The following is a 27,508-nucleotide window of genomic DNA, read 5'->3' on the forward strand; positions in this document are numbered from 1 at the left end:
GAATTGGGAGTGATATAAATTTGCAATACCTGTTTATTGGCCTCCAGGGATTTCTAAGGTGTATTTTGAGATGCTTAAGGGAAAAAACATGTTTTATATTCAGGCATTACTTAAGATGTAATCTGATAATTGGGGGTTTGTCTAGAGGGGACCATGGAGGGTGCTGTCCGTGGTGCTGAATCAGATCGCCTGCTGATCTGAATGGGGGGGAAAGGCTCTCAAATGTCAAAGGCCAGAACACACTTAGGTAGCTGTTTTTAAAACCACATCTCCTGTTCATAGCTAAGACTGTTGTTCAGTCAGCATGTGTACAGGCAACAGAAAGGGGCCACATTAGTTGCAATGAGCTGTTCTTACATCTGGAAGCCAAGGGAGGGTTTACATATGAAGTATGGACCCTTTTGGCTAGTGAAGGCTATTTAAATCCCAAGTCCTGAGGTAACTTTTTTTCCTCATAAGTCAAGGACTTGCGTCAGTGCGAGATGATAGGTTTTTTTTTTTTTTTAAGGTTTTATTTATTTATTTGACAGAGATCACGATTAGGTAGAGAGGCAGGCAGAGAGGAAGGGAAGCAGGCCCCCCGCTGAGCAGAGAGCCCACGTAGGACTCTATCCCAGGACCCTGGGATCGTGACCCAAGCTGAAGGTCGAGGCTTCCCACCCACTGAGCCACCCAGGCAGTTTACCTTGTATTTGCCATTCATTGCTTCACAGTTTTGAATGAATCCATGCCTTTGACTATATGTAAATGTTTGTCAAGCTGCATTTCAGCAAGCATTTAGAAATCTATAACAGACGCTTAACCGACTGAGCCACCGTGGCACCTCGTGGGGTTGAGTTTTAATGAGTAGGAAGGCCATTTCAAAATATTACTGCAGATAGAGCAAATGTGGTGTAGTGATTGCGTCCCGTTTAGCATTTTGAAAGCAAAGTTCATATTTAGTGAACATACTAGTAAACACCTTTTGAGTTAGAGTGTGTTCATTATGGCCCATTTGGATGTATTAGTGACTGGAAATCATCAAAAGTACAAATATGCTTTTATTTATTTAATCCAAGACCTGAAGGTAAAAACCATGGAATTTCTCTGTTTTCTTTAAAGCTGGAGATACAGATGACCCACCAAGAATTACTCAAAACCCTGTTATCAACGGGAATGTAGCCATGAGTGATGGGCACAACAACACAGAGGAAGATATGGAGGACGGTGAGTACACGTGGTTTACTTGCACCGGGCAGAAAACTCTCAGAAACACAACTAGACGTGCTGTAGGTTTCTTCCCTGAGTACTTCTGAGTTCCTTAGGCATAGCTAGTTTTCAGGAGGTTTGTATCTGAGGCAAATTTAGGAGACTGTTTTGGTTTTGAATTTCAAGATTAGCTGCAAATTTCAGGGCAAAGTGTTTCTCCCCAGCCTAGATGAGAAGGTTTAAGTACAGAAGTTTGTAATTGACGGGGGTTTACTCAGGTTTGCGATTTCCCAGCCACTGTTAGTGTTCAGAACAAGTGTATCTTACTCTCCTTTCCTTTTTGTTTGCAGCAAGATACTTCTAGACATTGGAACTTGGCTTCCCATTGCATTCTTTTTGTAGCGTGTATCAGTTGTCTGTAGCTGATAATCCCTCCCCGCTCCCGTTAGGTGTGAAGTCTGAATCGAGCTTTGGGCTTCATTCTCCCACACTGACTTTTGGTCTGTATCTTCTATGCAAAAAATGTATGCATAGGTATATGCATGGACATTTTGTGCCCAGGAGATCACTTTCTTTCAAGGATGTTTCTTCTTTATAATTTACCAGATGTGACCTGTACACTTAATTGCAAGGTCAAAGTCATGAAACGGTAGCAGCCAGTAATCGCTTTATGCGCCCCTGGAATCTTGCAGTGTGATATGAAACCATGTTCTGTCAAAAGCATGTCCATCCATCCTCATGAGGGTTGTGTCCTTCCCAGGGGAGTAACGGGGCAGTTGAAAGGAACCGTCAGTCACGGGCTGCACCACCAGAAGGACTGCTGTTCAGACCTCCTGCCAAAAGTTCAGCCTCCGTGAGAAACTGCAGCCGTAGTTGAGCGTTCTCTCACAGTGCCGTTTACCCCCTGGCAGCTGGCTGAGGCAATATCTGAGGAAGGTAAAGAGGCGTGGTCTACACCCCGCTGCTTTGTTACCTGTGGAGTGCGCTTTCCACTAGATCAAGGGCGATGGTGTGGGTGTGGTCTCTGGTCGCCGGGCTCTTGGTTTTAGTGCGGACACCAGAGGTGCCGAAAGTGATTCAGAGAGTGCGGTTGGGAAGGTGTGGCCAGGCCCAGTGTGCAGGTGTGAGGCGAAGACGGTTCCAGTCCCTTGAGCAGTAACTGGCCCACCCCAGGCAGAGAGCCCCCCGTCTAGTGCCACAGAGCAATTCCAAAGGAGTATTTCCTCGTGTGTGTTTTTTTTGGGGGGCCTGGGAGGAGGTGCAGATGTAGATAAAGGGCAGAGTTTCTCGACCTTGACACTGTTGCCTTTTTGGGTGCATCATTCTTTGTTGTAGGGCTGTCATCGTGATCGGATGCCAATGTCATCCCACCCTTACGCCCTCTCCTTGCAGTCCTGACAACCAGAAATAGACACTGCCGGATGTCTCGGGGGGTTCAGAGTGCCTCATTTGAGAACCACTGTTAGGAGATCCGTAATGTACATGAAAACCCCTTTCCTTTTCAGGCAAACTTTACTACATTAGTAGTAGTAAATAATGTGCCAAACCATAGAACCTAATAGTGGAAATATTCCTGTAGTGAGTTACCAAACGGGGAAAGGGTATTAAAGGACAAAACAGAGTGGTCTTCGGTAGCACCATGTTCCTGGTTTGGGATTTTAGGTGTCTTTTGAAAGGCCCAGTATAAGAGAGTGAAATGATTTTTATCTCTTTGATGGTAAGGGGCTGGGAGGGAGATTTTTCTGGTTCTAGGAGTAGAAGCCTTAAGTTGAAGGCAGCATTTTCCCAGTCGTGTTAAGTATTTTGAAACTCTTTTCTGTGGTATGTTAGCATGTGGTGAGACGTCTTGAGTGGTCTAGGAAGTTTGAGGGGTGCTGGGCCAACCAGAAGTCCTGATCGCGGGCTTCTCTGGGCTGTCTGCACCTTAATGCCTTTCTCCAAAAGACTTGTTTTGTTAATGATTCCCCAAGACTCTGAACTTTAGAAACCCTTTTCTTGAATCTCCTTCTGACATGGGAAAGTAGGGCACACGATCCAGGAAATGCTGGATTAGGCTTATCTACTGGGCAGAAGGGCCTTCTTTGGGAGGGGAGTTTGTCTGCAAAAGCTAAATGGCCGACAGCACAGACAGGTGTTAGGTGGAGATAGAAAGCGCATCTAAAAGTCCTGGTAACGTGGGATTATGGGCAAGAGTCAGAATCATTTTCTGGTTGCACCTGCCTATGTTTTAGTTTCTTACTCTGTTTTTCCGTAGTTGAAGAGGAGAAGTTTTAGAGTCAATACAGCCCCAGTAGAAGTTGGTACCCATGAAACAAAAGTAATGTCTGGGAATTAAGTAGGACTTGAAAAGAATGAAAAGCAGAGGTCTGATAAAATGACTGTGAGAGGGCTGTCTGGGGACCCTTCAGGCTAAGCTTCTGGCTTAAGAGAAAACAAAAGACCGTATCTCCCTCTACCTTTTTTTCAAGCAACTGGACCCCGGGCTGGTTCATTGGCCTTTGCCCTGTGAAGATCAGGCGGGAGCATGAACGGGCATGGGGCGCTGCTGTGTGAGGGCAGGGTGGAGGTGGTGGGTGACCGAGTGTTGAGGCTGAGGATGTGTGGTGACAGCAGGGAGCAGACGTGCATCGTCTTGTCCTGGACAATACAAAGAGCTGCGCAGGAACGCATCAAGTGCGGCGTTTGGGCATCTCTGTTCAGATGAAGCACTGATTCTGCAGGATGTGGGGCATTCCTCAGAATCCCACGTGAACTGCTTTCCTTTTTTTTTTTTTTTTTAAATTTTGAAGTAAGTATAGACACAGGGAAGTCGCAAAAATAGAATCCCGGAATAACTTTTACCTGTTTTCTTGGGCAAAGACATTTATGTCTCCTGTAATTGCTTATGGAAGTATGATCAGGCCAGGCCTTTCTGCCAAAGATGGGTTTCTAGCCTGCTCTGCTCTTTTGTAGACCCTCTTGCCTTGACCTTTCGATATATAATGTTATTTTTCATTTATGTAATTAGTTACAGAGTTGAGAGCCATAAGGCGACATTTTATTCACATGAAAGCTCATGTTAAATGTCCTAGTTAGCATATTTCCCGAAGTAAGTGTGTCCTGAGGATGTGCGTGGAATGGGAGGTGGAATGTCAGTCCGCGTGTGTGACGGAGTGTGTGAGGCAGGGGCTGCGGGACGTCTCTGCCTTTGAAGGGAGGGTTTGCTCTCAGCAGCTCGGTGCCCTCTGCGTTTTGTTGGGTCCTGTTTAATATTTAGGATGAATTCTGGAATTCGATTATAAAGTGTGGGGGAGAACAAAAAAGTTTTAGGATACGTTTCATTTTGTGTCTGTGTAAAAACCGAATCCGACAAAGAATGGAATCGTATTGGAAAGCCAGTAGTTGAGTTAGAAGCGAGGCAGAGCTTTGGGACATTGAGCTTTTCGCAGGCTCATGAGTGTGTGCCCCGAGGTGATTTCTCATTTGGTTGATGGCATTTCTTTGGTTCCCGTAAAGCAGGCCAGTTTGATTGGGCTCTGCATTTGGGAGTTGCTAAACTTGAGAATACGGCATTTTGTAAACCAGAGGCAAGATCACCATTTAGGGGCCATAGATCTTGAGTACTAAAACCCACTGTGCTCGTTTTGTGAGTCACCTCAGATGAGATACACCACAGCCTCGGCAAGCCTCAGTTCCCTCGTTTGCAAAGTGGGAGTGGCATCTGTCTTGGGCCCCCTTGCAGGATTGAGATGTAGCTCACGTGTGAGTCTGAAATAGTGGCCCACTTTGTTCCTAAGCCGTTCTGACATATGACCTTGAACCCATCTCTTGGCCTTTTCGGGGACTTCTGCCCCTCCGAGGGGTTTAAGTCCTTGCTGCCTCTTGAGGAAGCTTGGGTACACACTGCAGCTCTGAGATGGGACACGCCCTCTGGAGCAGTCCTTCCTTCCGAAGGGTCTGTGCTATCTGTGGAGCCGGGTTACACGGAGCCGAGACATTGGGGGAGGAAGTGTCGACACGAGGGGTCAGGGCCAGCTGTCACGCTTACTTTTGGTTCTCATTTCTTTGGTAAAGAATGCCGCCCTCTCATGAGGATTGATGGACATGTTTTCTTCAGAGCAATTCAGGTAGTCGCACACATGCGCGCTTCGGAGCCCGAGGAATCCGTATCCCGGGCTTTGGTTGTCTTAGCGAAGTCTGAAGACTGAAGGATGGAGGCAGCGTGTCCCTACCATGCTCTTCCCCAAGCCCAAGAGTCTCCCATGGTGCTTCAGGGGCTTGGGGGTCAGGAATGCCAGAACAGCCCCTGGTGCCAAACTAGGCAAAGCCTTCCGTGTTCCTTAGAGGGGCACACCTCTGATGGTTCTCGTCCCGCCTGGTGAACTGCAGCCTATCTGTGGCCACGAGGTACTGAAGTGGAGAGAAAGCACGTTGAGATTAGTATAGCACCTTGACCTTGGGTAGCCGCTTCCTGGCGTTCTGTAAAAGTGCCAGCCAGTAAGATGCATGGCAGCCTGGGGAGGGCTGCCCTTCACGGGAGCTGAGAAGCGCCCACGCAGACGCTGCTGGGCTTGTCAGGGCTCATCAGCAGCCAGTGTCACCTGTAAATGAGGAGTCACCGTCTCAGTCAAAGGTGCAGTTCTAAAGTGTGACTTTTTCCCCCCTCCCCAAGATCTTATTTACTTATTTGAGAGGGAAACAGGCTCCCCGCTGAGCAGGAAGGCTGCTGGGGGTCTCAGCCCTGGACCCTGGGATCATGACCTGAGCAGAAGGCAGATGCTTAACCCACTGAGCCACCCAGGCGCCCCTAAAGTGGGACTTGTAATTGAAAGTCTGCTAAGAGAGAGGCACTCTATCCATACTCTACTTTCTATTGGAGGAAACCTTAATTCCCTAAATTGGCCTTCAGGTCTTGTTGAGTAAATGTAAAACGATTTTTATGATTCATGTGGAGAAGAATACCAGTTTCTTTCTCTTTAAGTTAATCCCCCCTTCAGGAGTCCAGGCTGGTATTTTCACAGAAATGGAGAACTGGTGAAGTTAACATTTATTTTGGGGCTCACTTCTTAGCAGTCTTGTCTCTCAAACAGTGCTGGGCTATGGCGGGCATGGCTGTGGCCCTCTCTCCGGGTGCCCCGTGGACCCTGTGCACCCACAAGCACCTCGCCCCCCTCCCTGCTCCTCTGCAGACCGGGCCCAAGTCAGCTCTTCCCTCTTCCTCCCGGCGCCCCTGCCTCTAGCAGGTGTCCCACGAGCGGGGGCCTGTCCACCCACCGAGGGTGACTTGGGAATTGCCAGAGTAGAGTAGACCTTTCTTACAGGCCGAACTCTGGAATCGAGGAGGGCAGGCAGGTGCGTGTCGTTAGCCCTTGGGGTTTGGATTTCACTCACACATGAGCTTGTGTCACCGCACTGTTGTGGGTTATCAGTGCTTGGGAAGGACGCTCTCGCTTCCCGCAGTCAGGGTTAGCGGTTAGCTTGCGGGTTCCCGCAGGTGTTGGTTGTCCCACGCGGGGTCCCACGGCCGCCGGCCGTCGGTGCTGTTTGACAATGCCCGAGCCCTGTGATTGACACGGCCTTTTCTTGCAGACACGAGTTGGCGCTCCGAGGCGACCTTTCAGTTCACTGTCGAGCGCTTCAGCAGACTGAGTGAGTCGGTCCTTAGCCCTCCGTGTTTTGTGCGAAATCTGCCATGGAAGATTATGGTGATGCCACGCTTTTATCCAGACAGACCACACCAAAAAAGCGTAGGATTCTTTCTCCAGTGCAATGCTGAATCTGATTCCACGTAAGACAGTTTAAATGATGCGATTACAAACCCACAAATAGTTACGCTATGCGGTTGGAGGCCCGATCTGATCGGCCTCTTTGAACTTAACGGTATTGAGTTTCCTTGCTGCCTCTACATAGCCCTTTGATTTTACATTCGATGAAATACATTCCCCTCCTTAAAACTCACTGGTAGGTATTCTGTCCAAATTAGAAAAGGTGTCTTTTTCTTGCAAATGAGAAAGTGAGGTTCATGTGTTAGGATCTTCCAGCCCACGGAACCTGGAATCGGGCCCCTGTGCACGGGCTCACTACTGAATTCTGGGCTTTGGTAGGTTATCAGTCACTGCCCGAAGGGAAAACTGTAGTCCAGGAAAATCCTCCGGTCCCGTGGCCTCCCCATCGTTGTGTTAACCAGTTCCTGTGTGTTGATTCAGAAAGATGGAATTAAAACACTCTTGGAGGGTATTACAACATGGGCCTCTTAAACTTATTTTAGGAATATTGTTTTGTTCCTGTCATTTTTAAAAAGAAGTGTGTAATGAAATGTCTTCAAATTGAGAAAAGTCTTCATGGTCCCAGTATTCAGATGAAACTAAAGATTAAGGCTTCACATTTTCTCCCCCCGATTCCTTCTCAAAAGGAGAAGGAATTAAAAACTGTCACCGTTCAGCATTTCTCAGAAGCTTAGTTGACATTGTTTGAAGGGGTCCCCGGATCACTAGGTCACCATGTCCTTCTCGTTCCCTATTGAGGAGCCCATGAGGAGGCTGCTTCCTTGGACCATGATTGTGTGGTCACCCCCAGGCGGTGGCCCTTTGGAGCTCTCATTGAAGGCTGTTACCCAAAGGGCACTGGCCCTCCCTGTTCTGTCCAGGCCCCAGGGAATGCAGTCGTTTCCTTGGGCTCTTGGCTGGGATGGGTAAGAAGTGTGAAGCCAGGTGTGTGCTGCAGCCAGGACCTGTGTGTAGGTTAAATTTTTTCTTCCCGTGTTCCCATTATGATCTGTTTCTGGTGAGTATTTGGGCTGCACATTAGTCGAACAGACAACTTCACGCTGACAGTCATTGGGGAAACAGCGAGCGGGCTGTGTCCAGCGTGGCCGGCCCAGCCAGCATAGTGCCGGTACTGACGCTGCGCTCAGGTCTCTAGCTCCAAGCCCTTAGTGGACCTTTCAAGGGCTGTAGCCTTTCGGTTTTTAGACACTGATCCAGAGGCCCTTTTGTGATCTCTGCCCACCTTGATGGCAGCACGGGCTCTTAGGCTGTTCCGGGATTTGGTGGCTCTGCTTGGAGTCCCCCAGGAGCGGCCAGAGCAGCTCTGCCCGCGAGCTGCTGTGGCCAGGGGGGAGCTCCTGGAGGGCACGACTCTTATCTTCTCTCGTTCTGTTGTGTCACTAATACCCGGAGTAGATACTAAAAACTACCATGTGACCAGAAAACCAGCCTCTCATAGAATCTGAAGACCAGTATCGAAAATTCAGAAACTTTTCTGTTTTACTGGTAGCAATTAAAAAAAAAAAACCAAAAAAAACCAAAAAAAACAAAAACCTGACCTAAAACTTCGTAAAGAAATTACAACCACGGGTCGGATCACTACAGGTGGCCTAGGAGCACCCCCAAACTCTTTCAGCTTTGTTCACCATTAGAGGGAAATACGTCGCTCTCCCAGCTCCTCCCACCCCTCCCAAAAAATAAAAGAGGAAAAAGGAAAACTAATGTGGGAAGTTCTGTGTACTGTGTTATTGAAGTGAGCAGATGTCAGTTGAATCGGTCAACTGAGGCTTAGGTTTTCCTTGAACAGGTCGTGGTCCTGCCACGCGCAAGCCGTGCTGAAGATCATCAATTACAGAGACGACGAGAAGTCGTTCAGCCGCCGCATTAGCCACCTGTTCTTCCACAAGGAGAACGATTGGGGGTTTTCCAACTTCATGGCCTGGAGCGTAAGTAACCGACTGTTCACACGGAGTGATCTGAGCCCTACTCCTTCCCGAGTCCTTCACTCCTCAGAGCCTTGCGTCCTCTAGCGTCAGAATGTGTGCTTCCTACGTGGGGCAGGTGTCCGAACTGTGTGTCCTCCAGTTTGCTGGCTGAGGTTTTTAAGCAGCTGACAGGGCAGTTTTGGGGGTTGGGGGGCCGTACCCAAGTCGGGCATGATTTCAAGGAACCTCCTCAGTTCTCAGGCCCAGGTGTTTGGGCTGCTCTTGGGAGAGGTGGAACCCAGGAGCGCGTCGTCAGGAGTGTCCTGCTCAGCCCTCCAGCACTGGATCCCCGGAACCTCTCCGAGCCCTTGCTCTGGGGACCGAGTGCTGGTGCCTCAGGCCATGCCCTGGATCAGCCCCCAGTGCCTCCCGGATGCTTCCTGGAGGAATCTAGCCCTTGCTGATCTTGTTCAGAGGACATTAGTTAAAGCAGATCAAAACACTGCAAAATCAGAAGCACCATGTGGGGGTTGGAAAAAGTAGTGTTTTCCTCTAACACGTAGAGGGCACTGGGGTAATTGTTTAGAACAAAGCGAGCATTCGTGTGTTCTTATGCAAGTTGGATATTCTTATTTTTTATAGGAAGTGACTGATCCTGAGAAGGGATTTATAGATGATGACAAAGTTACTTTTGAAGTCTTTGTACAGGCGGATGCTCCCCATGGAGTTGCGTAAGTTTTTCTTTAATTGGGTGCTCTTAAGAAACACCTTTTGTGCTGTGATGAGAGAGGCACTAGCATGTGAGCAGAGATGCACATACTTAACAGATAGGCACCCTCTCTGCGTTTGCCCACACAGTCGGGGGGTGTGCGGCTGTGCACGCCAGCCTCACGTTCACTCCTTTGCTTGGCCTGTTTTCTGGAGCGGTCTCTGTAGGCCGGACACTGCTGTGCACTAGGAAGGTGATGGTGGTTGGCAAGACAGCTGTGCATTTCTGTCCTCAAATATCCAGGCTTGTGGGGCAGTTCATAAATCCTGCAGAGGAAATGCCCAGATTTTACTCTGAAGAGGGCAGGGATGGGCAGGTCTGGGAGCGGCGAGTCTGAGTCAGGCAGCAGGGGCGGAATGGGTGGGTGGAAGATGGTGAGGAAGGTGGACCCCAGCGCGGAGGACCGGCAGGGGATGGGATGATTGCTCAGTGGTGGGAGGTCTGTGCACGAGGCAGTGTTTGGCCTTACAGGAGGCATGGAGGGGTGCGGGGCTCCTTGGCAAGGAGGGCAGGAGCTGGGGCAGGGAGAGCAGCAGGAGCCAGGAGACCAGCAGGGAAGGCTGGGGTTGGGCGGCGCGTCCTGCAGGTGTGGAGGTTGAGCGGGAAGCTGGACCCCGGCTGTGGGGCCCTGCTGCCTTGTCCAGGTCCCAGGGTGAGGCGGCGAGTGCAGTCTGGGAGGACGCTGAGCGGCAGGCATCCGTTTTCTTGCTCCCCTTATTTTATCTCCATGTGACCCTGCTCCGGCAAGAGCGCGGGTGTGGGTTGACCCAGACGGCTGGGGGCTGGGACCTGTGGGGCAGCCGAGGAGGAGCCGTCGCTTAGTCTGGGTTCCGCTGCAGTGGCCTGGGGCATGTGCAGGAAGAATCCAGCTTTTCCTGAGCCATTTCAGAGCTCAGGTTAGATCCAGACATCAGGACTGGAAGCACAAACAAGATTAAATTTCTGTGGGTTTTTACGCCATCCCCCCATTTTGAAAATCTTCCCCAATGTTTATGATGATACTTTTCTTGACTAAAAAAGTGAATTGGGGTTTTCCAGCCTTACCAATCACAGCAGATTTCTTGCTTTAGTCTTATCAAATCTGTTCAGCCATTATTGCTTAATTTTTGATTGTAGTTTTTAAAATAACCATCTATAATTTAGGATTCTTGCATTTTCTTGCCCATTTTTAAAAATTCTCCATGGATGCATTCATACACACGGACACTCACACCCACTCACACATACACACTTGAGCCAGGGCCCTTTGGGACACCTGAGTGTAGCAGCAAGGTCATAGGCTAACCCCTGGAATCACAGAGTACTACGGACCCCGGCCTCGGCCAGCCGTAAACATCTCCTCTAGGGTTGGTCAAGCTTGGTGGCGGTCATGTTTGTTCATGGCTTTGCATTATATACAGAGGGTGCTGGGGAAGGGGGTGGTGTCAACGGGCATTCTCTCTAGCTTCCTGTGACAATGGGAGCAGTGTGCGGCACAGGCTGCTAACTCTGAGAAAATTCACCTTTTCTTCTCAGCAACCACCACTGTAGACTAGGGAGAAAGAGAACTGGGAGTTGAGAAGCCCGAACTAGAATTTGCCCCAGTGTACATGCTTGTCTTTGCTTCTCTGTATAACTGCAGAGAGAGGGGTTCTGACTGTGCATTTCTTGCTGACTCCATATGTGACCTAGTGTGTATGCCGTGGACCCACACGGGCCAGTCGTATAGGATTCACGGTTGTGTGTGAGTGGTGTGTTGGACAAAGGAGACAGGGCTGCCGTCAGCGGCCTTAAGCTGCTTCTCCAGTGCTGGGTTCGTGCACTTGGGAGAACAGAGCCCGTGACCATGCTAAGAACTCCTGGTCCCGGTGCCCTCGGTGCCTGGGGGCCTGGCGGTGAGTTTCTCCCTCGGAGGGGTGCGTTGGCTGCTGTTCCCGTGTCAGGATGGTGGGCAGGAGGTGACGGTGCACGGCAGCGCGGGGGCTCGTCGGTGTGTCGTCGGTGTGTCGCCGAATCGCTCCACACACACTGCAGAAGCGAGGAGGTGTCCTGTGCGGTTTTTCCCTCAACCTCCAACTGATCTTGTAGGTGGGATTCAAAGAAGCACACGGGCTATGTCGGTTTAAAGAATCAGGGAGCGACTTGTTACATGAACAGCCTGCTGCAGACTTTATTTTTCACAAATCAACTACGAAAGGTAAATGGATGGTATTTCTCCCCCTCAACCTTCCACCCACCCTGTTGCTCAAGTCCTAAGGGACAAGCAAAGTCCTGTCACCCGACTTTGCCGTGTCCCACCCAGTACCACAGTGCTGTCTCCAGAGAGGGCCCTCTTTTATGCGAATGCGTATCTTTATTCCTCAGCGTGTGGACACTTGCGAAGCTAACTTGGTTGATAAAAGTTGGCTGGCTAACAGACCTAACTTCATGGGGCTCTGTAGCCCGGTGATACAGTTTGTTGGTTTTTAATATGAAAGCCGTTAGCGGCAACATCTGAAAGTTTTATATCAAAACTGAATGGACAAAGCCACTGGCCATGAAGTCTGATTTTCACTTACAGGTAAAACTTAGGCTCGTGAGAATACTAATAAAAACCACAGACATGCCTTGGCTCTAATGGAGGATAGCTAGTCGGCTGTCCCTTTGGAATGCTGTGTGAACAGCACAGAGTGTTGCAGGCAACATGGGCTCCTGGTTGTGGGGGGAGCCGCTGGCTGGTCTGCGGGATGTTCCTGCTCCAGCGGCACTGTCGGTTGCTGCCCCAATAGGACGGTGTCACGGGGACAGGCGGATGTGGGTCATTGCAGTGGCACTTAGGTCTTACCACAGCTTCTGTTCACAAGTAACGTTAAGCTAAAAAGTGTGGCTTTAAGAGGTAGGAAATAAAAGTGGTTCTCTTTGGATGGTGAGCCGTGGGTAATTTTTTAAATTCATTTTTTAACTTGTGTTTTTTATACTGCCTCTAAAGACTTTCATGATTATTGTTTTTAAAAAACGTCCTGACCTGTTTGGGGGGATAGTTAGAAGCCCTACCCACTGCCTTAAGCCGTGGTGATATTAGAGATGATGCTTTCACATAAAATTCCATTTTTATTTCTTAATCAATCATTTTAGGCTGTGTACATGATGCCAACAGAGGGTGATGATTCCTCCAAAAGCGTCCCCTTAGCGTTACAAAGAGTGTTCTACGAATTACAGCACAGCGATAAGCCTGTAGGAACAAAAAAGCTAACAAAGTCCTTCGGGTATGTATCAGAAATCTGCCTTTCCTTTTTCCTTCTCCAAGGAAGAGTCATGAGTGCGTCGTAGGAGGATGGAGAGCCGGGTGTAGGCATTTAAGTACACCCGAGTATTTTTATCGTCGTACTTGGTTTGTCCTTTTTGGACATAAAGGCTCTGTTTTAGAATTTTGCTTGAGGCCTAATTTACCACATGATGATGTCCCCTCACACACAGCAAGATGTTCAGAGGAGGACAAAGCTGTGGTGTCCTGCTAGAATCCGGGTTGTCTTTAAACCAGGGCCCCCCAAAGTAACCTCAAGAAATGAATTTCAGAATAATGGCTGATTATGCAGTTTACTTTTTAAAGTCTGAGTTGCTTAATGTGCACTTATTTGAAACGTGAAGGATTAAATATAAATGTTCCTTCTCTCTTTCCAAGGTGGGAAACCTTAGATAGCTTCATGCAGCACGACGTTCAAGAGCTGTGTCGAGTGGTAAGTTCTGCGCCGAAATCGTACACTCCTTAACACTGACCGCGGCTGAGCACTGTCAGACGCAGTGGCCCAGCTCAGACCTGCTCCATGCCACACGCGCCCGTCCTCGAGCGGGGCAGAACCAGGCCAGGAAGGAGAGGCAGCATCTGTCTCATTTACGAGCCAGAAAAAATGAGCAGAATTGCTGTTGGAGAGGGCAGTGTGAGGGGAAACTTGGACTAACAGAGCAGGAGGTAGTATGGTTTGATTTTGTTAAACTGGTACGTCTGCCCCAGTTCCTAATCCGAGAAACCGCAGACTGGCCTAAGGAGCTGTCCCGACCCCCTGCTTCGCTGTTAGAACCGGGACTTCTGTCGTCTCTCCAGGGTGTCCAGACTGCCCCTCCGCACAGAGGTTCTAACTGGGGCAGCCCTCTGTGCGGGTGATTCTCCCCCAAACCGTCTTTAGTCAATAGCAGATTCCTGTCCTTCCAGTTGTGGTCAGAGATGCACATGGAGACACACACACAACATGAAATGGTTATTCAAGGTGATTGGCTGGGCAAGGTGTGTTTTCTTTTTTGCAGCACTAGCTGGATTGAATCCAGTTCATTAAATATCCATGGACAAACCAGTCAATCCTGTTGACAGGCTCAACCTCATTAATCTCTTGGTGTGGACCAATACGAGTTAAGTTTAGTGCTCAATTTACATGCTTTTCCACAGAGGTAAAATGAATATAAAAAATGCTTCTAAAGGCACTACAGATTACTAATTCATTCCAAAGGCTGTACTGAGGTTAATCTCAACTGTTGCATGTAGATATTTTTGTAAATATCCAACCAGGGAAGAAGACTTTGTATGTTTTCATAATTGCATGCTAAAGGTCATAATATTTATAGTCTAGAACTCCTTTGACCGTTGAAATTTCCTAGTCAAGTTTCAAATTACTGTAAATTGAGCATAACATTTTCTTAAAGTCACAACTTTCTCTTCCAGTTGCTTGATAATGTGGAGAATAAGATGAAAGGCACGTGTGTGGAAGGCACCATACCTAAATTATTCAGAGGCAAAATGGTGGTATGTGGTTACCAGCTTTCAATAATGATCTTAAGTGATTTAAGAATGTGAGTATTTTGACAATTAATACTTAAGCCATCTTGTTTTCCTTATTTTTAGTCCTACATCCAGTGTAAAGAAGTAGACTACCGATCTGATAGAAGAGAAGATTATTATGATATCCAGCTAAGTATAAAAGGAAAGAAAAACAGTAAGTCCTGTGTACATTTTGGCACGACCTTTTGCTCATTTCTCTTTTTTGCTTTTTTTTTTTTTTTTTTAAGATTTTATTTATTTACTTGACAGATAGAGATCACAAGTAGACAGAGAGGCAGGCAGAGAGAGAGAGGAGAAAGTAGGCTCCCTGCAGAGCAGAGAGCCTGATGTGGGGCTCGATCCCAGGACTCTGGGATCATGACCTGAGCTGAAGGCAGAGGCATTAACCCACTGAGCCACCCAAGTGCCCCTCTTTTTTGCTTTAATGCTTCATTTACCCGAGTGGTTTTTCATCGAAATGCTGCTCAGAGAAGGTAGCCCGAGTGACGAGTGTGCAGCTCACTGAGCACACGCGGGCTCAGTCCCCCACCTGGCTCAGGGCGCACGGCGTGGCTGCCTAGATGCAGGTGCGTCCCCACCCCGACCTCCCCTTCTCAAAGGAAACCGCTGTTGGGGCTTTTAACTTCTCCTCCTAGGTTGCGTTTGCATACTTGAAATATTTCCAGAGGGGATTGTGTGGGTTACAGCCTCTGCTCCGCACTTCCCTGCATCATATCCACAGGGAGCGATAGTGGGTTCGTTTTCACCCCTTGATGGCGGTCCACGTGGAGGGTGCATCATAGCCATGTTGAAATCATCCTCTCCTTGATGTGGGGTCTTCAGCGTGGGGCTCTTGTGCTACGGCTCCTTGGCTGTTCTGTGCCCGGTCCCGGTGCACGTGTTTGCGTTCACGGTGAGCGGAATTGTTGGCTCCGTAGCGGAAGCCAGTTTCTCAGTTTCTCAGTTCTAGTCCCTCCAGTGCTGTGTGGAAGCAGCCACTGCTCCCCAGCCACAGTGGACTGTCGGCTCTCAGACCAAACATTCTGATGGGAGTAGGGTGCCCTCTCAGTTTTAGTACACATGTCCCTGAAGGTCATCGACATTGTCGCCTTTCCAAATGTTTACTGGCCATTTGGATATCTTCTTGAACATCAGGGACGTATTCAGTAGTGACTTAATGTCGTTGTTGAGCAATTCTGTCACCTGAAATTTATGGGTCTGTGTGGATTTACTTGTCATCCCGGGCTCTGTTTCCCAGCTTGTTTGCATGTCTGGGCATCTTACGGATGCCTGCCGTGGTGGTTTGTGTCGCTGGGTGTTGGGGGGGTCCTTAACCTTTTGCTCTGGCGCGTGTTGAAGTGACCTGCACATAGTGTCGTTCTTTGGAGGCTCACTCTGCGCTCCGTCAGGCAGGAACCCAGCAGTGTTCAGTGAGGGCTGCTTGGGCCCACGGCTGAGACAGCACCGTTCTGAGTCTTCTGCTTGGAGCTCCACATGTGAGGGGCTCGTCGCTGTGGCTGGGGGGAGCAGAGACCATTCTCAGGCCGGCGTGAGCTCTGGGGCCTGCCCCCCAACCCCCGTCTTTTGGGCGGTTTTTTCCCCAGCCCCAGATGGTATCTGCCCTCTGTCAGGGGGTTGCTGGGCCCTGTGTGGGTTTCTCTTCTGCACGTGAGCTGGGACGGGGGACAGGCTCTTTCCAGATCCCAGTCCTGGACTGCCCGTTGTCCAGGGTGTGAGTTCGTGCAGCACAGGAGAGCGAGGCCCGTGCGTGTCAGTCTGGCCGGAGCAGCACAGAAGGGCTTCTGCGTGTGCTTGCCTGGCGGCGGCGCTGAATTGCTCCCCTGCGTGGGGCTCTCCTCTGTTGCTAAACGGCATTTCAGAATTTTGAGTGAAATCAGCCTGTTGTTCTCTGCTTTTTGTGTTAAGAACACCTGCCCTGACACCCAACTGTTCTCTTATCTGTTACTGTTTTATCTTTTCTGTTTATCTGTAATCCACCGAGAATGGTTTTCTGCCCATGGGATGTCAGCCTTGCCCCTCTGCATGCGGGTCGCTAGTGAACCTGTCACGTTCTCCCCATGCTCTGCACCTCCGTCAGCAGTTGGATGTTCTGTCCATGTGGATTTGCTTTTAAATGCTGTCTTCTGTCCGCTGGTGTCCTTGGCAAATTCTCTGTCTTCCCCACACCCCCAGCTTTGTTGGGGTTTACTTGACAGAATTGTAAGCTGTTCGGAGGGAGTCTTGTGATTCTCCTGGACACCCTGTGAGAGGAGCACTCCGTCCCGGTGAACACACCTGTCCCTGCACAGGGTCCTCTGTGTGCGAGGCCGGGCATTTGAGTTCTGCCCTCATAGCAACGGGAGGTTCTCGGCTCAGTCCCTGTGTTTGATGCTAGGTCCTTGCCCTGATTCATCTTACTCATGTCCCAGCCTGTCCCTCCCGTCCCCACGGTCCCGCTCTTGTCCTGCCCCGCTTCAGCTGGAGCTTTATGATAAGTGTTTGGGTCAGAACCATGTCGTCCCCACGGTCCCGCTCTTGTCCTGCCCCGCTTCAGCTGGAGCTTTATGATAAGTGTTTGGGTCAGAACCATGTCTGTGTTTTTAGAGGTTCCAGACTTCTGCAGAGCCGTGGTGGGGGTGGTCGCGGCAGGTGTGGCGGGTCTCGGGCAGGGGTGGGGAGCTGCTGCCCGGGGCTGTCATTCCGTGGGCTCTCCTCCCCTGCCTGCCGGAGGGACGGCTGTGTTACCATCAAGGCTCCAGTGAACTTGTTGGCTGACTTTCCTTCTCTTTCTCTCTTTCAAGTATTTGAATCATTTGTGGATTACGTGGCTGTGGAACAACTAGACGGTGACAATAAATATGATGCCGGGGAGCACGGCTTGCAGGTAACATGGGAACCGTGGGCCACCTTCCCCGTCACTGTGTTTTCCTGTCCTTTGCTTCAGTTGTGGATGAAACCGGCATTTGTACCTTTTCATCCACTGTTTGTGGTTAGAGCTCGGGGTTAGAGCTCAGGGTTTACTCCTTCGTGTAGACACTGTATTCTGGGGCCTTCGATCGTGCCGTGCCGCTGGTGGGGCTGAGCTGCGGGCGGGAGGCTGACATGCAGCTTCTCGGGTAGAGCTGTCCCCCAGCACGCGGGAGACCCCGTGCTGCCGTCGGGAGGCGTCTGTGACTCTGCGCCTCTACTCACTGGTTTCCACCGGGAGCTTTTCTTCCTCTTCTAGTTCTGACTCTCTTGCATGTCTGGTTCGTGGTGGTTCGCACTTGGGCATGTGTGTGTGTGATAGAGTGCGTTTTCTCAAGGAACGGGACCTGTAGAACGAGGAGTGCATTTTCTTTTGCTTGTTCTGTGAATATGTGGTGTCCCTGCTTGGTTCCCACAAAGCCCCACAGGCACTGTCAGCTGCTGGCAGAGCAGCGAACTTTGTGCACAAGGGACTGGTCCGTCCGTGCTCTGGTGGGGAGACACGGGCTGTGGCCTGTCCCGGCTGCCGTCAGGCGGTGTGAGAGGGTCAGCAGCGTCCTCACGGATGCAGCCGACGCATGGACTCCGCAATTCACGATTCCCCACACCGTCCCGCGTGTCCCGAGCTGGCCGGCTTGGAACGGTGTCCCCGCTTTGCGGGGCGTCACAGGTCAGGGTGCTGCGTTGTGTGCGGCTCAGAAAGTCACTTGGCAAACACGTGGCTGAGATGTGTTCAGGAAACACTTCAGCAACTCACAAGAGTTGTCCTGCCACACCGGGTAGTTTGAGGTCCGGGTAAGCAGTACCTGAGAATCATGACCTCGGTGGACTGTGGTAGAGAAATGGTTCTTCTGTTGTTCTTCTAAGCTGCATGGAAACCATGCCGTGCCTTTGTGTGGCAGGTTCCTCCGGTTTTCGTTTTTCTTTGCAGAGGTACTTTGTCCTCTTGAGCACATTCAGGAGACATCAGGGCGCCTTGCCTGTGGCTTGTCACAGGCCCTGCTCTGGCTGGACGGGAGGTGTGGGCCTGGAAGGGAGGTGTGACTGGGAAGCTGGGCCAGGATGAGAGCCCGGGGCTCTGGCAGTAGTAGGGTTGGGCCGAGGCTTATTTTCGTGAGGAAACACGTGTCGGCTGAGGAGGGGGCCTGGGGTGTGGGAGCTGTGGAGTCGGGCCCCCCAGAGGAGGCCTTTTTGAGAAGCGGGGCACGTCCTGCTGCACGGGGGCTGCCTTGCTGGTGTGAGGGTCTCTCTGCTGCCGAGTGAGGACTGTCTCCAGAAGTGGGTTGGACTGTAAGTGCCGAGCATGTATGCTGTGTCATGTGCTCCGAAGTGACCGTGCCCAGAGTTGAGGGGCGGGAAGCCGCTGACCAGTGTCCTCCTGCCCGGGACCGTGCGCGGCCGCCCTTGCTCCAGCCAGGGTCCGTGAGCACGCCTGCTCTCGCGTCGCTGCAGCCCCAGCTTCTGCTTTTCTAGCGCACGATTTTCTGTGTGTTCCCCGCTTCCCGTGGGATTTAGTGACCGTGTAACACGGCAGCTAGTGATGAAGCCCTAATTTACTTAGCTGCTGCCCCGTTGTTGGGCATCAGAATATAATCCGGAGTAAATCGCTCACATGCAAGCTTCTTCAGCAAACCCGAGAAAGATCTAAGCGCAACAGGTGGACTTTAGTTTTTGGTTGAAGCATCGTTGACGTGCAGCATCGGTTGCTCCGGGAGGGCCACGCCGGGATGTGCTGTTCACGTGCTCTGACCCTGGCGCGCCCGTATCTGGGACCTGTGCTGTAACCAGAAGTTTGGATCTCTTGACCCCTCACCTCTAGTGCCTCTTCCCAATTCCTATCCCCTGCCCTCAGACAACCACCAGTTCTCTGTTTGAGCTTGGTTCTTCTGTGTGTGTGTGTGTGTGTGTGTGTGTGTGTGTAAGATTTTACTTATCTGAGGGAGAGAGGGGTGTGGAGAACGTGCGAGCTGGGGGAGAGGGAGAAGGGCTCAAGCAGACTCCCCTGAGCGCAGAGCCCAACACGGGGCTCGATATCACAACTCTGGGATCGTGACCGGAGTGAAACCAAGAGTCGACGCCTAACCAACTGAGCCACCTGTGAGCCTGTTTCTTAAACGGCATTTTAAACGCACCGTAGCTGGACACCTGAAGCCCTTCCTCTCCCACCGAGTCCCGCTGACCGCTGTTACTGTCCTTGCTTCAGGGACTACGTGGGGCTGGACTAAACTTGCATTTCTTTTTCAATGTTCAGGAAGCAGAGAAAGGTGTGAAATTCCTAACTTTGCCACCAGTGTTGCATCTACAGCTGATGAGATTTATGTATGACCCTCAGACGGACCAAAATATCAAGATCAATGATAGGTAATCTATAGTGGGGTGTGAAAGTTAAGATGGAATCATTGCCTGACTTCGGGGGTCAGTCTCAGTGTTTTGTTTGGTCTTTTTATATTTTCAGTCCATCTCTGATGTGTTTAGGTCTCTCTCCTGCCCTTTGTCCCAAGAACAATGGTTTTAAAGGGAATATTTCCCTTAAGGGATTTCAGGGGCTGCTGCTCCATTACGTGCTCTCAGGGATCCCCATCTCCCTCTGCACTATGGCAGATGAGGTCCCCGAGGGAAGGGGACTTTCTGCTCCGCCTCTTCTGCATTCACCAGAATGTCACTGTTCCCTCAGGAGTGGAATTTGATGTTGTATTCGTTTAAATAGGATTCTCCCAACATTTTGTAACTGCCCAGTTAGTATTCTAGAATGTGCTGGAATTTTCAGGAAGATGATGAAGATGTATGTGTGTGCCTTATTGCAGGTGTTTTCCCCATTCTTACAATGCCAGTTAAAAAGAATGATAGTAAATACTTTATCTGGTTTACAATACGGAAGTTTTGTCCTGGTTCGTTTGGGCACAGGGTAGAGGTTGGTTAGTCACTCATCAAACTGGAGAGAGAACTGACCCAGTCAGGTTATTTGCCACCAGCCCGCTCTTTGCTCTTTCATTTTTGCCCATCGCTGTGGAGTCTCTAAGAAGCCGTCTCCACCAGACCTCACAGACTGGCAGCCTGCAGACTACAGCCAGCCTGCTGGTGTGTTTCTTTGGACCCTCACCTTGTTTTTGGTTGTTTTTATTGGCATTAGTTGCCAGCATGAAAAAAAGAAAGCATGAGATTTCGCATAAAAGCCCAGATTTTTGGCGTCCTTTAGGAATTCTGAACATTTGGCAGAGCAGCCAGGATTGGGCGACACTGGGCTGGGGTGGCTGTCCCTTCAGGCTCTGTGTACTCCATCTCCTCCGAGTCCTTGCCAACCCGCCTCTCAGGGCACTTCTCCTGATTAACTTTGACCATGTTGTTAAAATGTTTACGGACCCCAGTCATTTAAAGACAGGTCCAGTTCAGTATGTGAACTAGAAATCACGGGGCACAGGGATCCTTTCTTCCATGTCTTACTGTTGGGATCTGATGTCCCATGTTTCTCAAACTCACCGTGTATGCTCTGTGGTCTGTGAGCTGGGCAGTCAGAATTACTCATTACTAACATTGGAATTATTCGCATCCTAGAGAAGTCATGGTGTATGTTTATCACAAGACTGGCCATTATGTAATATCTCCAATTTAAAATTCTGTCCGGCATCTCAGTGCGTTTAGAGGTATTTTCCTGCTACCTAGTTTCAAGTTTGTTCTGATGTCTGAGTAATTAACGTGTTCTGATGAATGGGAGCTGCCTCAGAAGTAGTTCATGGGACCTCCCGAGTCCCACTGATGCTTCCCTTTCCAGATAAAAGATTAGCCAGTAAATTAGACCGTCTAGCAATAAATAAAAGCCTAAAGGTAAACTATTTCACGTGTGAATGAAACCTGGATTTCTTTAAAAATGTTTTTTGATAGGTTTGAATTCCCAGAACAGTTACCACTCGATGAATTTTTGCAAAAAACAGATCCTAAGGACCCTGCAAATTATATCCTTCATGCAGTCCTGGTTCACAGTGGAGATAATCATGGTGGACATTATGTGGTTTATCTGAACCCCAAAGGGGACGGCAAAGTAAGTGCTGGGCAGGGGGTGGAGTCGGATGTGATGGTGTGTAGGGCGTTCACCCTGACCTTGAGCCGTGCCTTTGTCCGTGCCTGTCGGGTGGCCTGCACACAGCGAAGGATCCCACTGTGGGCTCTGGGGTATCCGTGTGCCTTCGTGCATTAATCGCTGCTACTTCAGAGGTGAATAGTAAATCAGTGATTATACGTTGTGTGCCTCTCGTTATTAGTGTCGAGCTTGGCCCTTTATCCCTTTGTATGTCCAGTGAGGCATGCATTTGGCACTTACGGATGCCGGCAGAGTCCTCCCCCAAGCCCGGGCCTGGGCAGGGGCCCCTGTCGATTGCAGTCCCTCTGGGTGCCTGGTGGTCCCCACTTTGTGACGTACCATCTTCCCCTGGTTTGCCTGGATCTGCTCTCGTAGTCTTCCCCAGGGGCCCAGGGTGTCCTCGGGGTCCGTGTCCAGGACCCTAGGGCCAGTGAGGAACCGAGCAGAGGCCAAGCCCGCCTCGCTTGACCTGAGAGTTGCTGGGGGACCCACACGGCACCAGACCACAGTGAGCCTTTCACTGTGAGATTGAGGACTGTTGAAAGTGACTCGGTCCGCAATGAGATGGGAAGATCAGTATAACGTACAACTCTGCTGACTTTTATTTAAGTCAGGCCCTCACTTGCTGAGATAATATGTCATGATAGGATCAAATGTCCCCTTTTAATTTCATAACTACACCATAAAATTCAGCTTTACTAGCAGAGGGAGGTGTGCCCTGATTATCTCAGATCTGTAAAGAGTTGTATGGTCGATTGATTCCCAGTTGAAGCGGGCTGTTGGCGCGTAAGACAGAACAGCCAACAGATGCACCTTCCCGGTCCCCCTGAGTGCGGGCTGGGGTCGGCCGGGGTGCCAGGCAGCTCGGTGGAGGCCTCCTGGTTCGGCACATCCTCGGGTCCCTTGTTTTAGGGAAACCCTGCCTCTTCCCCTGTGTGCTTTATCCCTGCACGTCTCCCTGCTCTCCCTGCCAGTGGTGCAAATTCGACGATGACGTGGTGTCCAGGTGTACGAAGGAGGAGGCCATCGAGCACAACTACGGGGGCCACGACGACGACCTGTCCGTGCGGCACTGCACCAACGCCTACATGCTGGTGTACATCAGGGAGTCCAAGCTCAGTGAGTAGCGCCCCTCGCTTGGCTCGGCTCTTTGGGCCCGAGTCCCCGCTCCTGGCGTGCTGTCCTCCGCCGGGCTCATGCGGCCTCCTGGCCAGCTGGATGTGGCGTGCGGGTTTTCATGTGGACTCTCGGTCCCGAGGACTTGGATTTGAAGATGACTGTGTTGATGAGGACATGGCATTGGGGCCTTCTGAGGAGGTGAGCGACTGTACTTTGTCGTGCAGGTGAGGTTTTACAAGCGGTCACCGACCACGACATCCCTCAGCAGCTGGTAGAGCGACTCCAGGAGGAGAAGAGGATCGAGGCGCAGAAGCGGAAGGAGCGGCAGGAAGCCCACCTCTACATGCAAGTGCAGGTCGGCCCCCGGCCCGGCTGCGCGCTGTCCACGCAAGGGCGTCGTGTGTGTGTGGGGGAGGTGGTGGGGTGCGTGGGGGTGGGTGTGGGTGTGTGGTGGGGGGAAGCAGGGTGTCGGGTGAGGGCCCCCGGGCAGGGCACGGGAGGGCCGGCCAACAGTGGGAGGTGGTGCTCCAGGCCGCGGAGAAACGTAACCGGTGACAGGGAAGGAAGGAGACCTGAACAAGGGGGTGAACTTCGAGAAGGTTTGGGTTCACGGTTCGGTCGCTGCTTTCCGCAGGTTGGTTGCCTGGGAAGAGAAACGCCCTGAGCCTTCTTGCCGGGCCTGGGCAGTAACCCGAGGCCTCCAGGCAGTGGGCTTCCAGCTCGCCCCGCAGGGAGGGGGCGTGAGTGTGTGGGGGCGCAGGTGTTCGTACTTTCTGACTCCGCTCCTGATTTCGTCCTTCGTCATCTTTTCTTTCTTTCTTTTCTTTTTTTTATTAAAGATTTTATTTATTGATTTGACAGAGATCACAGGGAGGCAGAGAGGCAGGCAGAGAGAGAGGAGGAAGTAGGCTCCCCACTGAGGAGAGAGCCTGATGTGGGGCTTGATCCCAGGACTCTGGGATCATGACCTGAGCAGAAGGCAGAGGCTTTAACCCACTGAGCCACCCAGGCGCCCCATGTCCTCCATCATTTTGATTCTGGTGTCCTTGGTCTCTTGAAGAAGGGTGCTAGAAACAATGAGATTAGCTCATGTTACTGTTGAAACTTTGTTTTGCTTGGGGTGGTCTCACGGTTGGAAACTCTGTTGCGTGTTTTCTGTGTATTTTCAGATAGTTGCAGAGGACCAGTTTTGTGGCCACCAAGGAAATGATATGTATGATGAAGAAAAAGTGAAATACACTGTGTTCAAAGTATTGAAAAACTCCTCCCTGACTGAATTTGTCCAGAACCTCTCTCAGACCATGGTGAGTTCCGGCCGTTCTGGGGGTGGTTGTTTTGACCTCCAGGTTCTGCGTCCTTTCCTCACTCACTAGACCAGCAGGGACCAGGCATTCAAGCCCTGGCATACTGGGGACCCTGATGGGGGCGGTTGGGTGGTGGGTGGTTTCTGTTGTCCATGTCCGCAGGGAGAGCTCTGTCATTTCATTTCTTTGAATCCTGGAATCCTGGCATGCATAAGGAATTAAAGTATGAGCTGATTTTGTTTTAATTTAGCTTTAATTTTTTTCAGGGATTTCCACAAGATCAAATTCGATTATGGCCCATGCAAGCGAGGAGCAATGGAACCAAACGGCCCGCCATGTTGGATAACGAGGCAGACGGCAACAAGACGGTGAGGGCCGCATGCAGGAGGTGCCGGGTGCTGCCGTGGCTTATCTGCCTCTGGCCCCTGACTCGTGGGTGGCCATGGTCTTCACTCTCCTTGGCCCCTGAAGTAGTCTAACACCAGCATCTCTTTTGGAAATAGATGATTGAGCTGAGCGATAATGAAAATCCATGGACGATATTCCTGGAGACCGTTGATCCGGAGCTGGCTGCCAGCGGGGCCACGTTACCCAAGTTTGACAAAGATCGTAAGTGTCCCTGGGGCAGCAGCACTGGGTCCCTGACCAGCATCTAGACACACGTGGGGTTCTGTGTTGGTCCTTTGCCATGAAGTCCAGTTCCAGATATGCCCCGGACCCCTTCCCGTGCTCAGGCTTCTTGGCGAGGCTGAGTGGGCCCGACTGGCTGCTGGTGGCAAGCAGCCTGTGGCCGTGCTGAGTCCTCGTGTCCTGTTGTGGCCTCGGCCCTCCGTCAGTGGCCGCAGAGAAGGCACTGGTGAACAGGTTGGCTGTCTTCTGGCACGGCTCTGTTTGACATAACACGTGGGTCAGAGTCTGCTGATGCTCGCTCTGAAACGGTCACTTGTTCTGCTGCAAGGACACACAATATTAGCGTTTTCTCATGGCAGCACTCAGCTAGCTGGTCAGTACCTGGCCTTGAAAACAGGATGCCTGATGAGGGTATGGCCCTCAGTCCCATCCTCACTGCCTCGGATTAGTGTTTCCCGGGGGCCCGATGTGTGGAATGACACTGGACTCTTAGGGTCATTTAGCCTTTGATGAACCTTGGCGGACACAATGGCTTTCGGGTGCCAAAGGCTGTCCTTTTGGTTGTCTCCTGTTCATGTTTTTGGAACATTGTCCCACGTGGTAAGATCCTAACAAAACCTGTTTATTAATCTTATAGATGATGTCATGCTATTTTTGAAAATGTATGACCCCAAAACACGGAGCTTGAACTACTGTGGGCACATCTACACACCAATATCCTGTAAAATACGTAAGTCCTCCTGCCCTTACCCTCGTGGTTGGTTTTGCTCAAGTCTTGGTTCATTACAGCTTTGGATTCTTGTTTTCCTCAAACGCAGGTGACTTGCTCCCGGTTATGTGCGACAGAGCGGGATTTATCCAAGATACTAGCCTTATCCTCTATGAGGTTTGGACGGCTTGTTGTTCCGTAAACACTATATCGGTTGTGGTTTGGGGAGGGCTCTTCTCGTGTGTTTTGCTGCCTTGGCTTCATCGTTTTGTGAAGTCGGCAGCTAAGTTGGTGGGGGCCCTGGCTGGTGTTGAGTTGAGGGTCACAGTTGTAGAAGTCTAGATATTTTTTATTCCTCACTCGGGCTCAGGGATCATTATGTCCTGCGGATGGTAACGTTCCCGTTAGCATTTTCACTTACTAGAAATGTAGGGCAGAGAGAATGGAATTCTCTGGGAGAGCACCTGCGGCGTCGGGCCGTGTGGAACACGGACAGACGCTCATCGGGAACCTTTCTTCTCTTAAACTGTAGGAAGTTAAACCGAATTTAACAGAGAGAATTCAGGACTACGACGTGTCTCTTGATAAAGCCCTTGATGAACTAATGGACGGTGACATTATAGTCTTCCAGAAGTAAGTACTTTTTGAAGGACTTAATCACTTTGTTCTCATAGTTTTCCCATAAGCCCCAGAAGTAGGAAACAAAACTGTGTCAAGACCCCGAGTTAGTCAGATTTTATTTGAAGTAGCTGAGAATGTGGACAGAAGTCGGCCTCTCTCTCGGTTTGAGGATCGTGGGCAGGGAACCTTTTCCTCATAGAACGAACAGTTTCCTAAGAATCAGTGACAAGCATGGCAGCTCCGAGCGGGGCAGCAGCCCGGCCAGCAGCAGGGTGGTTTTCTTGCCCCTCAGCGTGGGTCCCCAGTACACACCTGCAGAGGGGACTCGTTGAAGTCCCTGTGCCCGTCACACCAGCAGGTCTGTGGTCTTAGATGCTTTGTCTGCAGGCAGCCTCGCTGCGGCTCCTGGAGAAGCCATCTGGCCATGGCAGTGTCGAATACGGGTCATGGGGATTGCACGAGCACAGCGCTTGGCGGATGTAGGTTTGAAGGGCCAGGAAGTAAATATTTTAGGCTTCAGGACTACTCGGCCCTGCTGCCTTAGCAGGAAAGTGGTTGCCTGCCAGCTCCGGGCGAGAGCAGCCTCTGCCGTGAGGCACGTCCTGCCGAGTCCCTCCCTGTGTATAAAACAGGAGGACACGGTTCTATGTTCTGTGTTCGCGTCGAGATTAGGAGCAGCAGGTGGGTTTGCACGGCGCGTGGGAGGCTCCGAGCACACCCTCTGATGTGGTGGCCCTTCCTTACTGTCCTGGCTGACAGAGCAGCTGGGATACACTCCAGATTCCTAGCAGCCACGGGGTTAGTCGGAACTTCTGTCCATACCTGTCTGTGTCACTGTGGTTGGAGAGGTGGTGCCTTTTTATTTCTTTCTAAAAAAACCATTATGCCTGGCCTGGATTTTGATTCAATCTGCATTCTGTTTCTTTCTCCCCCCAGGGATGATCCTGAAAATGATAACAGTGAATTACCCACTGCAAAAGAATATTTCCGAGACCTCTACCACCGTGTTGATGTCATTTTCTGTGATAAAACAATCCCTAATGATCCTGGATTCGTGGTTACATTATCAAACCGAATGAATTATTTTCAGGTATTTGATAAAGGCTCTTTCTCCTTCAGATTCCACATCAGAGAGACTGAGTCCTTTTTTAAAAGGGAGGGTTGCTGAGGGAGGTGACGGGCTCGGTTCCGGAGGAAGGGCGATGGCCCCGTGGTCTTAGTGGTTCTTGACAGGATTGTGCTCGCTCTGCCCCCCGACTCCCATCTCATCCACCCTGGCACGATACAGTTTTTTGAGATGGCAGTTTCTAGAGAAGCTTTGTCTCTGTGACAGCTTGCCATCGGCAAGTAAACCTGTGGACCTCACCGTTAAAAGTGAGAGACCGTTGGGGCGCCCGGGTGGCTCAGGTGGTTAGGTGTCTGTTTCTTGATCTCAGCTCAGGTCTTAATCTCAGGGTTGTGGTTTCAGGCTAAAGGGATTTTTTTCCTTTAAGAAATACCTTTTTTTTTTAAGATTTTATTTATTTGACAGAGAGAGAGAAATCACAAATAGGCAGGCAGAGAGAGAGGAGGAAGCAGGCTCCCGGCGGAGCAGAGAGCCCAACATGGGGCTCCATCCCAGGACCCTGGGATCATGACCTGAGCTGAAGGCAGAGGCTTTAACCCACTGAGCCACCCAGGTGCCCCTAA

At 50.7% G+C, this 27,508-nt stretch overlaps 1 protein-coding gene across 5 annotated transcripts in view; it reads left to right on the forward strand.

Annotated features, from left to right (window-relative positions):
* The window catches only part of USP7 (ubiquitin specific peptidase 7), a 62,399-nt gene that overhangs the window by 28,868 nt on the left and 6,023 nt on the right, over positions 1 to 27,508 (forward strand). For 2 of the 5 annotated variants that reach the window (XM_032326886.1, XM_032326885.1), the window contains exons 2-22: positions 1,102 to 1,206; positions 6,757 to 6,955; positions 8,740 to 8,878; positions 9,500 to 9,588; positions 11,694 to 11,802; positions 12,720 to 12,850; positions 13,267 to 13,321; positions 14,299 to 14,379; positions 14,479 to 14,569; positions 17,196 to 17,278; positions 19,613 to 19,722; positions 21,241 to 21,397; positions 22,411 to 22,555; positions 22,780 to 22,910; positions 23,725 to 23,859; positions 24,126 to 24,227; positions 24,363 to 24,468; positions 25,127 to 25,219; positions 25,308 to 25,375; positions 25,731 to 25,831; positions 26,756 to 26,909. In XM_032326886.1, coding sequence (XP_032182777.1) covers positions 1,102 to 1,206; positions 6,757 to 6,955; positions 8,740 to 8,878; positions 9,500 to 9,588; positions 11,694 to 11,802; positions 12,720 to 12,850; positions 13,267 to 13,321; positions 14,299 to 14,379; positions 14,479 to 14,569; positions 17,196 to 17,278; positions 19,613 to 19,722; positions 21,241 to 21,397; positions 22,411 to 22,555; positions 22,780 to 22,910; positions 23,725 to 23,859; positions 24,126 to 24,227; positions 24,363 to 24,468; positions 25,127 to 25,219; positions 25,308 to 25,375; positions 25,731 to 25,831; positions 26,756 to 26,909 — 2,384 coding nt within the window. Of the gene's footprint in view, positions 1 to 1,101; positions 1,207 to 1,948; positions 2,125 to 6,756; positions 6,956 to 8,739; positions 8,879 to 9,499; positions 9,589 to 11,693; positions 11,803 to 12,719; positions 12,851 to 13,266; positions 13,322 to 14,298; positions 14,380 to 14,478; positions 14,570 to 17,195; positions 17,279 to 19,612; positions 19,723 to 21,240; positions 21,398 to 22,410; positions 22,556 to 22,779; positions 22,911 to 23,724; positions 23,860 to 24,125; positions 24,228 to 24,362; positions 24,469 to 25,126; positions 25,220 to 25,307; positions 25,376 to 25,730; positions 25,832 to 26,755; positions 26,910 to 27,508 lie in introns of those variants that run through there. The other 3 variants (XM_032326887.1, XM_032326888.1, XM_032326889.1) reach the window with 3 other exon arrangements.

This window comes from Mustela erminea, chromosome 20 (assembly GCF_009829155.1).
Source record: "Mustela erminea isolate mMusErm1 chromosome 20, mMusErm1.Pri, whole genome shotgun sequence".
Lineage (NCBI taxonomy): Eukaryota > Metazoa > Chordata > Mammalia > Carnivora > Mustelidae > Mustela > Mustela erminea.